The sequence below is a fragment of the Leuciscus leuciscus genome, assembly GCF_965113295.1.
Source record: "Leuciscus leuciscus genome assembly, chromosome: 19".
In the NCBI taxonomy this organism is placed as follows: Eukaryota; Metazoa; Chordata; class Actinopteri; order Cypriniformes; family Leuciscidae; genus Leuciscus; species Leuciscus leuciscus.
The window spans coordinates 10,774,303-10,794,111 of NC_138743.1; the positions used below are offsets into that span (position 1 = coordinate 10,774,303).

Here is a 19,809-nt window from a genome sequence, read left to right on the forward strand (position 1 = left end):
TTATTCTATCACAGGGTCAGCTCCCAACTTTCACTCGCTCTGACGAGTCTACATCCCTACCAGAAGTCTACGATCGGTCAATGAGCCACGGCTCGTGGTTTCATCACAGAAAGCCACAAAATTACTTTCCAGAACATTCTCATTCACGGTTCCATGCTGGTGGAATGATCTTCCCACCCTCATCCGGAATGCAGAACAACATTCAAAAGACAACTGAAAACTCATCTCTTCCGTGAGCACTTAACCTAAAAAAAAACTAAAAAAAAACCTTTCCTATAATCCTCCCTTATGTTACTCTGAACAATGCCTGAACTTTATATTTTGAGCACTTTTTGACCTAAATTGTAAGTCGCTTTGGACAAAAGCGTCTGCTAAATGACTAAATGTAAATGTTATTCACTACTATCAAAGTATTTGAATATAACACATATGGACCACATTTATGATACTTTCATGATGCTTGCCATGCTTTTGCATCCTTTTTGATGTTCAAAGATTTCTGTTATCATTCATTGTAATTGCATGGAAAAGGGTTGCCAAAGGGATCAGTAAATGACAGATTTTTTCTTTTTTTTCTTTGGGTGAACTAACCCTTTAAGTATTTCTCCAACCACAAACTAAGCCATGCAAATGCGTTTCTGCATGCAAATATCAGACCCTGTCTAATCTGAATGCAAGCTACCCTGTCTAGAGAGGCTTGTTTACCAGATTCGTAAATTCGTATTTTGCATCAAACCTTAGCACGATTCTGGATTTCAATACAAATTTACCTTCTAGCGGTAAAATTTTGCTCCTAAAATACATTGTGATTGATGTAATCTCGTATGTATGATGAAATCTTAAGCCTCCAAGTTATGAATTGCTTTCAAAACTGTTTAAAGCATATTATTTGAAATCTTAAAGGAACAGTTTACCTAAAAATGAAAATTGTCATCATTCACTCACCCGGGTTGTTCCACCATAGATTGAAAGTTATACAATTTTAAAATGACACAGAGGTGAGTGATAACAGTGTTTGGGGGAACTATTCCTTTAAAATTATAATTAGATTTCTGTAATTTCCTGTAAAAATCTGTAATCAAAATCTTTGAAAATCTTTCTCATCATCGCCCTGCAATACTCACAAAAATATTTCATTCATCATCCCGTTTCGGGAAAAGGAAGTCAGTTTCTCACAAATCACATTGGTGATGTCAAAACAAGGTGCTGACCTCATCTCAGTCTGAAAACACTGGTGACACTGTCCTTTAGTTATTTAAAGATATTATAAACATTCAGATGGCTGACCCTCTTGACTAACACACCACAGACCTATTATCGACACCTACGCATGAAACCCATTTAGTCACATTAAAAGAGCAAAAGTAGTATCAAGTTCATTTTACTCAAAACATAGACTAAAAATAATTAAACTGCCACCTTTTTTTAAGAGTTAAAACTTTTAAAAAAGTGTTACAGTGCAGATGCGACAGAGCAATGCATTTTGTTTTCGAGGGTTTTAGATATAATCTCTGAACCAAAATCATGGGCAGGTGTTATACAGTATAAGCTGTTTCTCATGTTATCCCAAACTCTTAGAATTCCAGGTGAGTTTAAAGAACACTGAACATTTGCATTGCTCGTGGCCTTCGCAGGCATGCCATAGAGTTTTAATGTGGTCTCTTCACATTGAGCTTGGCCTGCCAGCATATTTGCATGGGCCAATTGTGCTTTTGAATGCTTTGTATGGAAACAAATGAGAAATCCACATTACCCTGCACTTTCCTTCACTCAAATTCCAGCTTACGTTGTGATTGCACGCAGCACACTAGTGTATGATTTTACCGATTTTTACCATGTCATCTTTCATCACGCACATCTGGAATTTTATCGCCCCCGTGCTGGTTTTTTGTGCTACGTCAATCATCTTGGTGCTCAAAGCGTTACAGGTAATAGATTCTGGTTTGCTTCAATTTCTCTGTAGTTGGACTGTAAAATTACATTCTGGCCCTTTGAGTGTTCAGTTATTAAATATTTTTGACTAATTTGACTATGCTTTCATCTATGATTAAGAGTGCAGTATAGCTCAGTTTAATTTTTTTTTTTTGCATATTTCCCCCAAAAATCACAGCAGAAAATGCTTTTAAAACTCTGCTATTGGCTTAAAGCCACATGAGATTTAGGTGTTTTTACAACTGTGAATCTCATAATTATTCATGGAAGCAAATAAGCTGTGAAAGTAAACAACTGTGTCAGACACATTTAGAAGTCTTTATGATCTAGAGCTTGTTTTACACAGTGGGCATTTTGACATGACTGTTGCTCTCTAATTAACTAAACTCCCATCTCTTCCTGAGAGTTTTCCATTTGTTTGTTTTTTCCCACATCCTGAATATTTACCTCACTATAGAAATTTCTCTCAGATCCACTTTGTCTTTCCACTGAACTTTAATTTGTGTTGTCATCAGGAGGTACACTAGGACCCCGTGGTCTTCAGATCTTAATGTCTGGCAAACACTACCTGTCCTTCAATCCTTGGGTTTTTAAGTGCTTTCTGCAGTGGCCCAAACCACAGCACACCATCAGCATCTGTTTCATGTCAAATGCTTCAATATTAACCAGAACCTCTGCATACTGTAGCTATTTTGTTTTATTTAACAGATCAGACCTCTCTCCTCAGTCACATTCAGTAATCTTAGCTAATCTACTGAAAAAAAAAAAACTGTTAAGTAATTTTCGTAAATCACTTTACAAAGTTTTTTTAAATAATAAAAAAATAAATAATAATAACCATTATAATTATGATTATTAAATGAATCCCATACACAAAATAATTTTGAAAAATATTTAAGGTGTCCTTTTTAAGTATGTTATCTGAATGCAAAACTGTGCGACGGAATTAAATGAACCAATGATTTTGCTGATGTCAGAATATTGAAAACAAACTGCTAAATGACAGAATTGTCTCTTTGCTCATTTTTTTTTAAATTAAATGTTTACTTAAACCTAAAAGTAGCAAATACTAAAACATTTAATATTGTATAAAAAATGGTTTTATTATAAAAATACAAATAAAAAGTAACACAAAACCTCACCTGCAATATTCTTTATTTCGGCTGCATTAATCACATGCATATTCTCTACATCCATATCCATATGGATAAAAAAGGAAAAAAATGAACATGACATCTGCAATATTCTTTATAGTTGCTACATCTATGGCATGCATATCCTAGATCCATATCTATTCTGTTGCACAATGTTGCTTCTAGTCAGCAGACACATATAAGCAATTTATAAAAAAGTCTTTTAAAATTAAGACTGCTCACTAATTTTTTTCAAAATAATAATATTAACAATAATTATAGTAATAATAGAAAGTTTAAAATGTTTATAACTAAGCACTGTATTCAAATACGGCATGTGAATTCTTGTTTTCGCTTTTTGGACATTTATGAAATGGCTTATAGGCAACCTTCACACACTTATAGCTACAATCTTATTAACATCAGCCCTCTACTTTCTCAAGCAACGATGGCGACCCCTGGATCACTGAGTTTCCACAATTGTCTCTAGGGGTGAGGATAGGGGACATGGAGGGGACACACACAAAGCAAACCAGCCCTTACAGCTCCCGACCCCTCTCTAACAGCATCTTAAGGGCGGGAGGAACGGTTTTCCTCCACTGGAGCAGAACAGGACAACCTTCATGTGACAGATAAAACTCTTGCTGCTCTCAGATGATGGTTCATACCTTTTATGGGCCTCTTTCTAGACTAAATTAAATCAGACCTTTTCGGCTTAGACGCTACAAGGAGAAATTCTTCATTTACTCACCCTCATGTTGTATCAAACTGGCATTCTCATATGTTATCTACTGTATGTACATGTGTCAAGCTCCAAAAAGCACCCTAAAACTATAAAAGTGTTCTCATGAAGCCATGTGATAGTTTTGCATGTGGAACAGACTAAAATGTATTCACTAAAAATCTTGACATCCACTCTAGTTCTCCTTTGCATGACAGAAGAATTGACATCCAGTCTGTGAATAAATCATTTAACATTCATTTAGTTAAATATTTTCAATGAATCATTTGATTCGTTTCATAAAACTGATCTAAATGATTTTATTAAAAAATCTGACTGATTCAGTTCTCAAGGTCACAGCAGTTATACTGTAGGTTTTCTAGCGGAGGATTTTCAATAAAAAAAAAAAAAGGCTTACATTTTGGTCACAAAGCTATCACATGGCTTCAGAAGACCTCAAATATAATGCAGAAGTCATATGGAGTTTTTTAAAGATAACTTTGTTTTCAAAGATAAGTGTTTTTTGTGTGTGTCATTTTAGAGCTCTACATTCACTTTCATTATGAGAATTTCACATTCTGTGTCACAAAGGATTGAAACCACATGTAGCTGAATAAATATATAATAACATAATTGTATTCCTTTAATGATGTCATAGCAACTCAGGAAGAAAAAGCTGTCACAGCTGTCAACTGATAAATCACTGTAATTTAATTCTGATTTTAATGCATTTTAAAAACCTCGATTGATAGTAAGTGTTTTTTCATGGTCGAATCTGTTGACAGCTTGCCCTTTTTTTAATGCATGACAAAGCACCTCTCAACATATTGTGAATTCACTCTGTGGCTTGTGTTTGTTGGCCAGACAGGTTCTCTAGATTGGAAAGGGGGCTGATTTGTGGTCATAGCATGTCTAGCATTGAAGTGCTCTTCCTGGGAGAGCTGGCTCAAAATGTGCTTGGGGGGAGAGAGGTTTCCCTGGTCACCCGAGGAAACCCCTAATCTATCACTGAGAGCAGAATGAAGAATGTGTTTACCATGCCAACATGGAGAGTTAAAGAGTTCTCACTCAAGGACATTTAGTGAAGTGGAATAACAGTGTAATGGCTCAACAGAGCAGCTTTTCCTCGAACTAGAAAACAGAGTTTTCTGCAGGGAGCGAGTATGTCCAAATAGTGCAAGAACATTTTGAGATGGTTCCAGGTGAAATGGTTCACCTTGGCATGAAAACAAGCCTGGAAAAATAAATACAACTACACATATTCGGCATTTGTTTATGTGCGATATCTGATTGTATGTTTGTATATAAATTTACTATGCTGTGTAAACAATGATATCAGCACTGACCACTGTAGGAGTGCCAGCAAACGTATGTAAATACATGCAAAAGACCTGTTTGTTTATTTCCCCGCATGTTGTGTAAGTCTGGGTTTTGTTGTAGGAAAATGAACCCCACCTGCCAAATGTCATTATATAAGTAATTACTTTTTCAAAATAACATGGGCAAGATATATATATATATATATATATATATACTGTATATACTGTATATATATATATATATATATATAATATTAATAAGTAATATTTTATATATTATTACAAGTTAACAAATTATTACTATTTTAATATATTTTAAAATGTAATTTATTCCTGTGATGGCAACTCTGAATTATTCTTGATTTTTTTTATATCATTCTAATATGCTATGATTGTTGATGCTATCAATTTTGAAACAGTTGTGCTGCTTAATATTTTTGAACAAAAACCATGATACAATTCCTCTTGTAGTGAAAAAATAATTTTTAAAAGTATAAATATTCAATTTACACTCTCAAATAACACAATGTCATAAAAACTGTGTGCATTATAATTATCAAAGAGCTTGAAAATGTTGTTTAAAATACCCTGTTATCACTGTTTTAGTTTTATCTCAAAGTTGGAAGTTGAAATAGTCTTTTCTTCCCTATTGTGAGGTATATCCGAGCCAATTTTGATTTCATGACTTTAAATGGGGACTCATCTTGCTCTCTTTTTGTCATTGAACAGCATAAATCATGGAAGAAGATCAAGAACATGGTGCACTGGTCACCATTTGTTATGTCCTTCAAGAAGAAGTACCCTTGGATCCAGCTTGCTGGCCATGCAGGTAGGCCTAAAAAAGGAGCCATAGATGTTGCATAAGTTTTCATGAATCTAAGCCAGTTGATACATTCAAAACAGTGCATAGTAAATTGCTTTATATTTGAAAGAATCCTCGCTACATATCCCTTGAGGTAATGCTGAGAATGCAATGCATTGCCATTTGTCTCTCTCTGCTCTCCTTAGGCAATTTCAAAGCTGGAGCTAACGGCCGCATCCTGAAGAAACACTGTGAGTGTGAGCAGCAATGTCTCGATAGGCTAATGAGAGACGTGCTAAAGCCCTACGTTCCCGCCTACCATGGAGATGTAGAGAAGGATGGAGAGAGGTACAATCAGATGGAGGACTTGCTGGCAGACTTTGACCTACCCTGTGTCATGGACTGCAAGATGGGCGTCAGGTCAGTTACTGAGATTTGACCACTTTGCTGCTACACTGCCTCACCTAACCTTTTACTTCACGAAAATCTATCTACAACCCTCGAAAAGACCAATAACACCCTATTAGCCACCTAGAGACCACCTAAATCTGACCCAGTATAACCTAGCAACAATATAGCACTCTACATTCTATAATACCCCACAAACCCAGTACACCAATGCAAACATTTACCAAGAAAAAACTCACAACACCTTTTAGCACCACACAGAATACCTTATTAACCTCATAGCAACAACCAAGAACACCTTGACAACTGTCCAGCAACACCTTAGCAACCATTCAGTAATGCTCTTTGACTGTATATAACCTTGAAACTTAACTTACTTTTTTTAGTTTAGATACAGTATATTGTATTAAAACTGAAACTATTATAAATCGTTTTCATTAATTTAAATAAAGCTCAAATAAAATAAAATATTATGAATTACAGTAGATATATAAAAAAAGACCTTACCTAAACTTAACTTTAAAAACTTAAATGAAAATGAGAAATGTTGCGTTGGCAACTAACTGAAATAAATTAAGTAATAAAAATGTATTAAAGCTAAATAGAAATATAAACAACTAATAAACATGACAAAAGCACAAAATTATTAAAACAAACTAAAAATGTATAAAACTAATTGTTACTAAAAAAAGTAAACTGAACAAAAAAAAGCAAATTCAAAATATGAATACTATAATAGTATATGAATAATACTTAACTGTGCTTAGTTGCTAATCTAGAATGTTTTACAAGTTCTTCTATCCTGTTTGAAAGAGTTCAAAATTCAAATCGAAAATAGTTTCTTGTCTCTTGAGTATAATATAAGAAATAGAGAGAGAGAGAGAGAGAGAGAGAGCGCAAGAAAGAGAGAAAGAAATTCATCTATAAATCACTAATCAAAATAAAGTACGGCAAAAATTCCCCTCCCTGCAAAAACGGAATCTTCATCTTTTCTTATCTTCCACTTATGCAACAGCATGTCCGCTGCTGAAAATCTTGTATGTTATTTTAAAATTAATAGTTCCATTGACCCATTATTTGTACAGATGTTATACATTCCAAGCACCAAAGAACTTGAACAAGGACCTCACTCCCTAGAGATTTTGCAGCAGAGCAGCTCTGTGTCATCTAATCTGGTGAAAGATAGCGGTGCTTGTTTGTGGCTGGTGCAAGGAGACCATGAAACACATCGTCCATCGCTCATCACTTTTTTCCCTACTCTCACATTTCAACTTTCTCATCTCTGTTGTTCCCGGGACTGTTCTGTTTGCTGTTGCAGGCCTGACCGAATCACGACAGCAGCCATGGACAAATATAGAGATAACCAGATGGTCAGGATATTAACAGAATCCTTACTGACCTGGCCAAACAAAACAATGTGATGCTTTCAGATTCACACACATTCAGTGCGCTTCTCAGTTTCTAAGGGAGTGTTTTCCAAGAAAAGTCAAGTTGGAGAATAAATATTTATTTAGTTATCATGCCATTAGCTAATAAGACTAACAACACTTTAGTAGGCACTACAAATTTCAACAGAATATGATTGATGATGCAACACAAGCAACAAGTTAAATGACAGAAACTGAGCCAGTGGGTCATTTTTCTCCCCTCTTGCAGGACGTATTTGGAAGAGGAGTTGACGAAAGCCAGGAAGAAGCCTAGCTTGAGATCTGACATGTACCAGAAGATGATCGAGGTGGATCCCGATGCCCCCACGGAAAAGGAGCAAGAACAGAAAGCGGTCACTAAGCCTCGCTACATGCAGTGGAGGGAAACCATCAGCTCCACCGCCACGCTAGGCTTCCGTATCGAGGGCATCAAGGTGAGACGTTCGCTCACAAAAGCTTTAACGGAACTTTGACATGTTTTCATCATTACACTCGTCTCAACTAAAAGGTTGAAATAAAGTTGCTTTCTCAGTGTGTACTAGACACAAGTATGCGCAAAGAGTGGGAAACTCTGTATATTCGTGCAATGTGCGCATGTCAAAAAATATATTCTAATTTGAAGCTTGTGATATATAAATGCGCACGTCACTTTATTTAGCGTTCATGTAAATACAAAAGGTGTCCATGTAAACGTATCTAGTGTTTACCATGTGTGCCAAATACTGCCTTATTCTGCCTTATTCATTTTAAGTACTTGAGTTAAAAGGAATATTCCAGGTTCAAAACAAGTTGATTACAATTGATGTGGCAAAATACTGATATTTAATATCTTAAAAAAAGCAAAGATCTAGGTTATAGTGAGGCAATTGCAATGGAAGTAAATAAATCCAATTAATAAACATTAAAATACTCACTGTTTTAAAAGTATAGCCACGAGACATAATATGCTTAATATGTTAACATGATATTAATTTTACTTAGTTGCCATAATCAAAAATCATAATCCCAAAAATGACTGCAAAACTTATGATTTAAACAACTTTACAGCTCAAATAATACACAAGCTTCCACACATGAATTTATATTGCTTACTAACCTTTTCTATCTAATGTTATATTCAGTTTTACTTCATTGCCATGACAACAATACATTATAATCCCTAAAATTACTGTAAAATACACAAGCTTTCACACAAGAATGACTGTAATACAAGTTCTTTTATAAAATGATAAGCTTTCTATTTCTGCTTTTAAATCCTTCATAAATTGGCCCCATTTATTTGCATAGTAAGTGCCTCACTCTAACCTTGATTTTTGCTTTTTAAAAGAAAAATAGGGACGGGACAAGAAATTATTTTGGGAGAATGAACATTATGCCACAACAATGCTGTTCATTGAGCTTAACTTTAATCATGAGTTAACAAAAGGGATCTTGGAAGCACAGTGCTGTTTTATCTGAGAAATCACGATACCGTTTTAATTAGATCCCGAACCTCACACTCAGGTGAGGGGGCAGGATTGGCCTTTTTCAAGAGGTTGATTGTGACTGAATGTTTCTGTCACACACACAGCCTGTTTGTGGCACGTTCTTTGAGCTCAACATCAGTCAGTGACAGGCTGCCGCTCTCACAACATGATTTCAGTTCTGTAATTCCGGCCTAGATACACCGCCCTAATAATGTAAATACACCCTCATGGAAAATGTCAAAAAGACTTAATACAAGTTGAAAAAAATTCAGCTAATTAAGCCAAACCAGGCGGCCGTGATTCCATTAAGACAAGCATGAGGAGATTAGAAAGCTTATGTTCGGTCTCTGTCATGATTTTCCAAATTAAATCTTCGTTAATGAGAGCTCTGCAGATGTCCTGCATGAATAGGGAAGTATAGGTTCTCATTTGACACTTTCCGTTAGCACAAAGGGCAGGTTCTCCCCCTCTTTTGCTATTTTTGTGGATGGGGGATGCCCTGGGCTGCTCTATATTAAGTATTTTCTGAATAACAGGCAGACTTGGGATGTGCGATATGACCAAAATCCTATATCACGAATCACGATTTAAGTAATGTTATTTCAATGATATATATATCTATATCTCGATATAGTTATTTTTATTGCTTTAAATAAGGATTTTATTATTTAAAAAAAAATTATACTATTGAAATTTCATATCACTATCCCAAAAAAAAAAAAACCCTCAAGCTTACAGAAGACAACAGTCAGTGATAAAAAAAGAACAAATAAACTAATTACAAGCAATAGGACAACAAACTACAATAGAACAAAGACACAAATTAAATAGACCTAACTGAAAAACTTCAAGCTCTAGAAATACTGTAATAAATACTACATAAATTGTATAAAATAATCAAATGTATAAAAAACCCTGCATATTCTTCACTGTGTAAATTAAATATACATTTATTCTTCTTAAATGCATAAATTCTTATCAGTCAAGAGCAGTAATAGATTTTCTCTTTTTTTCTTCTCTTCTAATGACACAGAGGAGCAGGTATATTAGGCCAGGGGTTCCCAACCTTTTTTTGTCTGAGACCCCCTTTTTCCCAAGAAAATATTTTAGGGCCCCCCTTCACATTTAATGATATTATTGCTCTTGTAAGCTTGCAGCAAGGATGACACAATATGTTGTTTTCAAACAAACGGTATGTTTACTATAAACAGGTATGTTTATGCACAAATAATAGCCTATAATATTGAAAATACAATAACAAAAACATTAGTAGGCCCTTTGTAATTTAAAAATGTAAGCCTAGGAGTAGCCTATAAATTTGCCCTATTTTAAATGCAATAACAAAAATATCAGTATTCACACTTGTGTGTAGGTAAAAAAATAATGAATATAGGCTATTACTAAATGACTTCTGTCTGGGGCCTCAATACTTGCATGTTATTTGTGAGGCTTTATTTTTTAGGCTTTTGGCGCTATAGCGAGTGATAATAAACTTGCGTTTATTAACAGAATAATGCGTCTTTCGGAAGAACATTGTAGCCGGAACTACTTCTCTCTCTGTGTACGTCTATGACGAGTCATGCAGGTACTGGGCTACTCCGCAGCGGCAGCGATCCGAACCAGGGTAAAATAGTCCCAATGTAATCACTTATTATAGGTGTACCATAGTGATTCAGGATAAGACAAAAACACGGTTTGGAAAATGGATTCATGATGAACTCGCTCATTATATAAATTTTGAACAGAAAAAAAGTTAAGGACTTTTATTTAACGCAAATTGCTCAAAACTTTTCAAAATATGACGCGACCCCCCACAGAGCTCGCTGAGGCCCCCTTGTGGGCCGCAACCCCCCTGTTGGGAACCGATGTATTAGGCTGCTGTCACTTTAAGACCGAAAGCACAGATCCAATACAGTTACACATGCGTTTTCTTTCTCAGTAACTTGCAAAGATGTAAGTATGTGTATTTAACCGTTCAAGCCTAATTATATGGCAAAAGCACTCATTTCAGTCCTCACACGCTGAATGAACAGCGGCTTCATGTGTGCGCGTCACTCAGACTGACCAAACAGTCTCTCAGAGAGGGTGCGCATATAGCGAAATCAGTTCTCTTACGCTGCTTATTGCGCTTCAATGGTTTAAAATCCCTTTTTTTTTTAAGTGCAATGTTTAAACGCATTTAAACGATAATCTTTTGTTACCATGCAGAACAGCAACGTCACATGAGCATAACCGTGATAGAGACAATAGTCCAAAATCTCTACCGGTTGACAAATTTCTTACAGTTAACCGTGTCTGCGGGTATATGTCCCAGACCTTAATGCAGACTGTTGAGCTTCCTGTTGTTGTGATTACTGTCTTAACTTAGAAGCACATTCATTTGTCCACACCCTGATGTAGAAACAGCAGAGTTTATATATAATACATTATATTTTAAAATATATTCAAATAGAAAACAGACTGTTTGTATTTTTAATCATACATAGCATAAGAGACTTCTTTTAAAAACATAAAAGATCTTACCGATCCCAAACTTTAGAACGGCAGTGTATACATATATATATATACAGTATATACTTTTCTTTTTTTTTACTTTTTTTGATCGGCACAATGAATTCATCTTCCCTTTCCCTTCTACAGAATGAGGACGGAACAGTAAACAGGGACTTTAAAAAGACCAAAACGCGAGAACAAGTGACTGAGGCCTTCCAAGACTTCGTCAAAGGAAACGAGAACATCCTGGTAAGTCTGCGCTCATGTGTTTATGTGCTCTAGGGCCTTCTGACGATTTCAAAGTCTCCCGAGGCACAAGGAGGGGAAGTGAGTGACAGGTGGAGCCAAACTCTCTCATTTACCCCCCAGGGTGGTTTGTGAACCTAAGGGTTTCCTTTGTGTGGTGCAGTCCCTTCAGAGTTATAGATTGAAACCAGCGAAAGCTCACCGGCTGTCAGGGAAAACCACTCTTTAAGATGCATACAAACTTGATTATAATACAGAGAAATACACACATGCAAATACACAGCGCTTTGCATTATGCAGATGTTGACACACGACTGTGCATTCTTGTGACATTTAAGAACTGTAAATGCAATCTTACTGTTTTAAATATTAATAGGATGTTTGCAACTTGCACAAATATATTACATTACATGGGAGGATTTCCATGTTGTAACAGGGGTGTTTCCTTAAAGTTAAGCCTTATAGACAAACAGTTCCAAAGAACTTGTCCTATTTATTTAACCCAATGTTTGTCCACAGTGTGTCCTGAAGCTTGACGTGCATCCCTATTCACTTACATGCTCTGTGATTCATCTGATAAATGTGCTTTAGATTTGCCAGATAAACTTGCTTTTATTTTCACAATTAATAACCTCTGATTTAAATTCTGAATTAATGCAATTATTTTGGCATGAATTAGAACCGAGTGTGGTGGTAGTACTGTATGATCTGATTATCGGACACTAATAATTCCTGATAAGTCTTGACTAATATGGTTTAAATCTCTGTTTAGCATCCAAATATATACTTGAAATCGGGGATGTAACTAAATTCAACCTTAACAATTTTTTGTTTTTCTATTTATTGTGCATATATATATATATATATATATATATATATATATATATATATATATATATATATATATATATATATATAGAATCAGAACTTCAGAATAAAGTTAATTTATGAATTAACATTAGTTAATGCATAAGGTATCATAAACTAAATGAACAACATTTTATTGCAATTTATTAATCTATGTTCATGTCAATTTATAAATAAAATATTGCACTTTGAAAATTAATGTCTGTTACATATATTAAATAATGTTAATTTTAACAATTTTAAATATTAAAAGTGTATTAGGATGTGTAGAAATGAACAATATTAATAAATGCAAGAAATGTATTTTTTTTTATACTTCACTATAGCAATTAACTAAAGCTAACATAATAGAACATTATTGTAGAGGTGCCACATTTAAATAACTCTTCAAAAAAGGTTCAAACAAATCTTGATATTGTCTTCAATTCATATAAGTTTTTTTTTTACAAAATAAACTATACCTGGGTATATATAAATATACAATTATGAAATTTATATGCAGATTTAAAGAAAAAGGCTTATTCTCATTACATTATTGCTTTTTTATCACATGCATCCAATATTATTGTGAAAAAGTATTTGTGACACTACATTTGTGGGTATTTTTATAGTTTTATTGTTACTTACACTTTATCTCTTTTCCCAAAGCATTCCTATCTGAACCGTCTGAAAGAGATCAGGGACACTTTGGAAATTTCATCGTTTTTCAAAACGCACGAGGTAAACAGTCACTCTTTTGTTTATCATCTTAAGACACATTAGTTACACTAACGACCATGGTGGAATTAATAAATGCAACCTTTTACGCACCCATGTGATGAGAGCATGTGAAAATGGGGAAAATGTATAATACACAATAGCATCTATGCAACGACCAGCTCTGAAGTAATTATCTGTTTACACTGGATGCTTGGAGCCAGAAGAGCTGCTTGGTTGTATGCAAAGCATTACACAACCTCTTTTAATCAACTTTAAAGACAAATACACTAGATAAACTTCATGCATTGCCAGTGTCAGAACTTTATTCTAATACAAGGAGGTAGAACAGGCTATGCAAACACAGAGCCGTGCTTATTCACATTAATAGATAACAAAAACAAACTGTATGGTGGAAAACTGGGCACAGTTATGCACAACTATCTGTTTAATAAGTGAGCGTATGTTTGCTGCACAAATATGATGGAAACAGGATCTTTGTGTCTGTTTTACGAGTGAATTTGTGATGAAACATTTAAAGATGCGACACCCAAGGAACAGACTCTTGACATTTAACGCATTTCCGTGTTGTGCACGTGTAACTCTTCCCCTCTCTCGTGCTCAGGTGATTGGCAGTTCTCTATTATTCGTCCATGACAAACGGGACCAGGCAAAAGTGTGGATGATAGACTTTGGGAAGACCACACCATTGCCGGAGGGGCAGGAGCTGTGCCACAGGGCCACCTGGGTGGAGGGTAACAGAGAAGACGGCTACCTCTACGGCCTAGACCACCTCATAGACATTATTTCCCATATGCTAGACCCTAAACCCCACTAGAGTAAGAGGATTCGATCTTCTCGCCCGCACTACAGTTCAAGACCTCGCTGGGTTCCCCCTAAAGCTATCCTAACCGATCGCCCCCGTCTCACCAAAAAAGAAAACTGTAAAACAGAATACCAGCCGCAATGGCCTTTAAACAAGTGTGTATGTTTGTAAACTTGTAGATGCTGTACATATAGTGTAAATGCCAGTGTTTTAGTTCAGTACATGTGTGAATAGGATCTTTGCAGCTAGCGCTTTAACAAACGGGTGAATCTTAAAGCCACACTCCCTTTATGTGCGTTCTTTTCAACATGCTTGTGTTACGGAAAAGTGTGAAGCACTTGCAGCTGTTTTACTCATGATCGTCTTAATATTTTGTTTTTAGATGCTGCAGGAAAATGTTATGATTTAAAAAAAAATATTCTCACCTATAGGCACCATTTCTTATTTGAAACAAAAAACTAAATGTTATATATATAATGGTAAAGCCTAACAATCAGATGAACAACAAGATGTTTATTGAGATATATTTATATTTTTAGGATTCTAACAATATTCATTTGTTTTATAGTTTTTTTTACCCTGTTAAGATAATGTTAATGTACTGTTAAATATGTCATTTATACTGAGTGCCTATAGTAGAACAAATTAATTTATCCAATTTGGTGGATGGTCTTACGCTGTGCTTTTATACTTCAATTCTTCATATTGACATTCCTTAAATTCAGTCTCTGTTTTTGTGCCCAAGTAGGGCTGGGTATCGATACAGATTTTCCAATTCGGTTACGATTCTTGATTACAATTAACAAGCTCTCAATTCAGTCCGGACTTCAATCCAATTTAATATGATTCCGATGTATTTGGGGATGCATTTCAGTTAAAGTTTTTGACTTGAGTCATTCATTTTGGGAATGAGGCTACGCTCCCGCTAAAAAAATACATATTTTTTTCTGCTCCTGCTCACAAATCTTACGTTTTGTCCCCCAGGTACAGATTAGTCCCATTCCAGTAAGATGTCCCTCTCCGGTGTCATAGGCTATTTTTCCCCCCAATTCCCACACACACATATAACGCCTCAGACCTCACCTTGTTGCATTTGGCAGCATTTTGCACAGTAGACAAATAACATTCTGTACCTTCAAACATAAACTAAATTTGGGTAACTTGTATTTTTTATATATATAGATTTTCCTGGAGTCGCACAAGTCAGGTCCCATGGGAATTCAGACATCTAAATCGCTGTATACTGGTCGCACTATGTTGAAAGACCCGACTCATAAGAATATTTTCTTTGTGATTCACCCACTGGACACATTTTTGCATGCAACCCCAGACTTTTTTTTTTTTTTTTTTTGCCGTCATTTGTATTGCATCACATTCAAAACAGATTGCGAATTTTAAAATATTGCTAACTATGATATTAAAAATATGATTTTTGTTTTGTTGCTGTGTCACTGAAGATTGAGTTGATTTGGAGTGAGTCATTTTAGCTGAACACAGTGCCATCTGTAGGATGGGAAGCGCGGTACAAATACTTTATCACGCCGCCACTTAACAAACGGGATATTAAGAATCCACATCAGAATTATTCAAATGAAGATCATGATTAATTGGAAAATCTATATTTTTACCCAGCCCTATCCACAAGTGCCCAAAATAATTAATTGAGTGTCAAAGTTTTTCTCAGGAAGTGGCTCCAGTTCTAGGAGATTATTAATCTGTCAACACCGGTTTGTGGTATGTTTTCAAGTTCCCTGTCACAGTCTGCACTGCTTTTTGTATTTAAAAATCAGTAAGGGCTGCAAACAGCAAGGAGTCACTATACTAAGGTTCAAATAAGAGCTTTTGTAAGAGCTACAATGTATTTTTTTAATTAATACAGACTGTGATCTTAATCTACACATCTGTTGAGCAAAAATGTCAAGCATTCCATGCAAGTTCAAACATTACAGATTGTCACGAGAGCCTTAAGAAATGTTGTTCTTCCTTTGAAAAGTGCCTGAGGGCGCCGCTCGATGCAGTGCCTCTGAATGCTGATTCACCACTCGTCTGAGCGCATCATGTTTGAGAGAGGTGATTGTTGTTTTGCATGACTATTTGCCATGCAAATGAACCATCCCTGCATACCGCCAAACAATGAGATAATGCTCAAAGCAAAATATCGTTGGAGATAAAAACTAATTTGTTGGTCAGTATGGAAACCATGTGCTGACACCAGCATAAACGCAATCAGTGATTATTCGTTGTTGATTTAGCCCGGGGCGAGGAAAACCTAGGGCAGACCTACAGGTCGGGACGTCAACGCCACGCACTCCAGTCACACAGTAAAGGCAGATGGGTTATTGAGAGGCCTCGAACCAAATGTCACCACACTGTTTTTTTTTTTTACCCGTCATATATTTTGATATAGATTTTGCTGTTGTTAAATAAATGACCTTTTACGAATGCAAAAAGGAACAGAGTGGACAAAAGGTCTCAAATCCCTGTCCTAAAGCCACAGTTCCCTAAACACGCTTAAAATAGAAAGGAAAAATGAAATAGGTCAAATCAAAGCTGCCGTAAGTGATTTTTTTTAATAGACCTTAATAGATTTAATAGATAAATCTTCATTACCTGACAGTCAGATACCACTGAAATAGGTGTTCGAAAAAAAGAGAAATTGCTGTTAGATAGCACATATATATATATATATATATACACCCTAAAACATAAATAATAATATAATAAAGCAATGCTAGGAAATTTTGGCTTTTAAAACACAGTCAGGAAACATTTTTCATTCTTCAAAACCATCATAATGGTGCAGTTATGGCACTAAACTGAAAATAACCTGAAAAATGAAAGAAAAAGGCGACTTGTTTGGAAACCAAAAATTATTTTTGCATTTGATTTGATGGCATAAAAAAACACTTACAGCAGCTTTAATCAGGTCTATTCACTCCAAAATGCATTTTTTTTTTCTGTACTAAATCTTAAAGCCAGATGTGCTTTCTCCCTACACAAGCTAAAACATGGAAGTAGGGCTTCCCCTGCTGTTGATGGTGCTGTATTACAGAGAACAAACAAAACTGACCAAGTCTTTCTTCTTGCCCTTCAAGTTTTACATTTTATGCCATATTTGTGAGGTCAAAAATTGTGGGAATTTCTAGTGGTGTCATACGCATACTCATATTTATATTTTATGTTTTGTTACATTTTGCACAAGAACACTAAATGTAGCTGCATTTTTTTCTTTTTTTTTCTTGTTTGTTTGGCTTCCCATATCTTGGTGACGTAGTGGTTCACTGTAATATAAGCTAAGCTCATTGCTGTGTAAAACAAAATGTGCAAATGTCTTCAGAGTGTGCTCTGTCTCTTCAAGAAAATAAATCTCTGAAACCAGTGACATCTGACCCTGTTGCATTTATGTTGGTCACGGGCTTGCTGCAGCCTGTTTAACACAAGGAACATTTACAGTACACAACATCAAAATTCTCCTGTGACCTAAATATCTGTGCTGTGTTCTATCTATGTTTTAGGAAACTTAAGATCTTGCATCTCTACCTTGCTTTATGTTTGCCATGTCAGTGCAGCAATTAAATAGCCTAATTATGCTCGGTTGTACAATTTTACAGGAGAAAATTATCATTTTAAAAAATAAAACACGGTTTGGCTTTTCTTTATCTGGTGATAGAGATTTTAAAAACAGTTAGATAAATAATTGAATAACATAGTTAAACGTAATCTTTTGACAATCTTAAAGGGATAGTTCACCCAAAAATGAAAATTCTTTCATCATTTACTCACCCTCATGTTGTTCCAAACCTGTATGAGTTTCTTTCTTCTGCTGAACACAAAATAAGATATTTTGAAGAATGTTAGTAACCAAACAGTTGATGGGCCCCATTGACTTCCATAGTTTTTTCATACTACAAAAGGGGACCTATTTTTGCCCTTTTTCAAAGTCTTGATTTTGTTTTTGGAGTCTACTAGAAAAGGTTTTCATGTTTGAATGTTCAAAAAACACCTTTGATTGCTATCAGGATGTGAAGAGACTTTCAATCAGCATAACAAAAAAGGTTTCTGGAACAAATCTCCTACCCTGCCTTTAACCGTGTGTTTCAACACACTACTAACGCAACTCAAACAGGCTTTGTCCCTTTTTTTGCCTAGGCCTATGCCTTGGGCAGGAACTTTTTAAATATGGAATGCTGGGACGTGTACATTCCTGGAAGAAAACTCAAGACTACATTCAAGGTGTTTTCAAGGAGTTCAGATATAGAGAATAAAATATATTTATATATATATATATATATATATATATACATACACATACAGAGAATAACACCCTTTGGAGTGGACTGGACTTTAACTTTGCAGACCTTTTTCATGCTCAAACTGCAACATTGCAAACTAAAGAAAGTTTCAAATGTAAAATAATAATAATAACAGGATCCCTTTTAAACAAACTGTTATGCTGGAAATAACTAAAACAAGTTCTTTTCTCTCAAAGTGAATAGTTGCCACCTAGTGTCTTGCTTGTTTAATGCACTTGGTCTAAAGCCTATTCAAAATGATGCATACACTGGCGACACTCACTGCATCTATGCACTCAGTCAAAAAATCTGTGGTTGCTGTGCAGTGGTTACATATTTTTGGCATCCATCTACCCTGACCTGATCATTTGTAGGCTATAGTGCACAAATAAAACTATTTTTATCTAATGGCATAAATAGTGGAGGTTAAGCAGCTTATTTAGCATTTTCTTCTCTTGAATAAACTGGACTACCTTATTTAGTCATACTTGGACTGAGTCACACCGCTGGCAGTGAGCCTCAGAAATATTAGCCTGGGGAGCAGTGAGCTTGGAGTGAGGCCATGCTGGATACTATTGAAGCGCCCACCAGCCTCACACACACAACTATACTAATAAAAGGACCATACAGCCATAACATTCAAATATGTATGAAGCTCTTGACCCTCGGCGGTACTCTTCCCACAAAGCACTGACATCAGAAAGCACAGTGCTAAAAAATAAATTCAGTCATACAAGTGAAACTTCAGAGCAACAGCTCAGAGGAATAGGCAGAACTCAGGAGAGAAAAGGATTAGAAGAGAAGTTTGGCAAATCATAATACAGAGAGAGTGTCGACTATTCTCTGCATGGAAGAAGTGAATGCTGTCTTGTTGATTAGGCCTTTAAATGATGTATTGAAATACAGCATTTTATCTATAGATCAAATGTGCATTCACCTGTCGCATTGAATCATGATTGATACACAGAACATGTGGCAAATAATAATAATTTGTTCTCGGCACTCAAATAACTTTACATGGAAGCAGGGAATCTCCTCAAGAATCACGAATGTGCAGCAACACCTGACAGCCATATTGTGCCAGAACTCCCACCTCACACCGGCTTATTGGCGGAGAGGAGACAGAGTGATGAAGACAATTAGTATATATATATATATATATATATATATTTATGGGGATG

At 35.5% G+C, this 19,809-nt stretch overlaps 1 protein-coding gene across 2 annotated transcripts in view; it reads left to right on the plus strand.

The window, feature by feature from the left end:
- itpkb (inositol-trisphosphate 3-kinase B) overlaps nt 1-17,718 on the plus strand; it is a 33,148-nt gene extending 15,430 nt beyond the window's left edge. For both annotated transcript variants that reach the window (XM_082148226.1, XM_082148227.1), the window contains exons 3-8: nt 5,835-5,934; nt 6,114-6,327; nt 7,972-8,176; nt 11,849-11,950; nt 13,463-13,534; nt 14,136-17,718. In XM_082148226.1, coding sequence (XP_082004352.1) covers nt 5,835-5,934; nt 6,114-6,327; nt 7,972-8,176; nt 11,849-11,950; nt 13,463-13,534; nt 14,136-14,348 — 906 coding nt within the window. In that variant the 3' untranslated portion in view covers nt 14,349-17,718. The remainder of the gene's footprint in view (nt 1-5,834; nt 5,935-6,113; nt 6,328-7,971; nt 8,177-11,848; nt 11,951-13,462; nt 13,535-14,135) is intronic.
- Nucleotides 17,719-19,809: the final 2,091 nt, after the last annotated feature.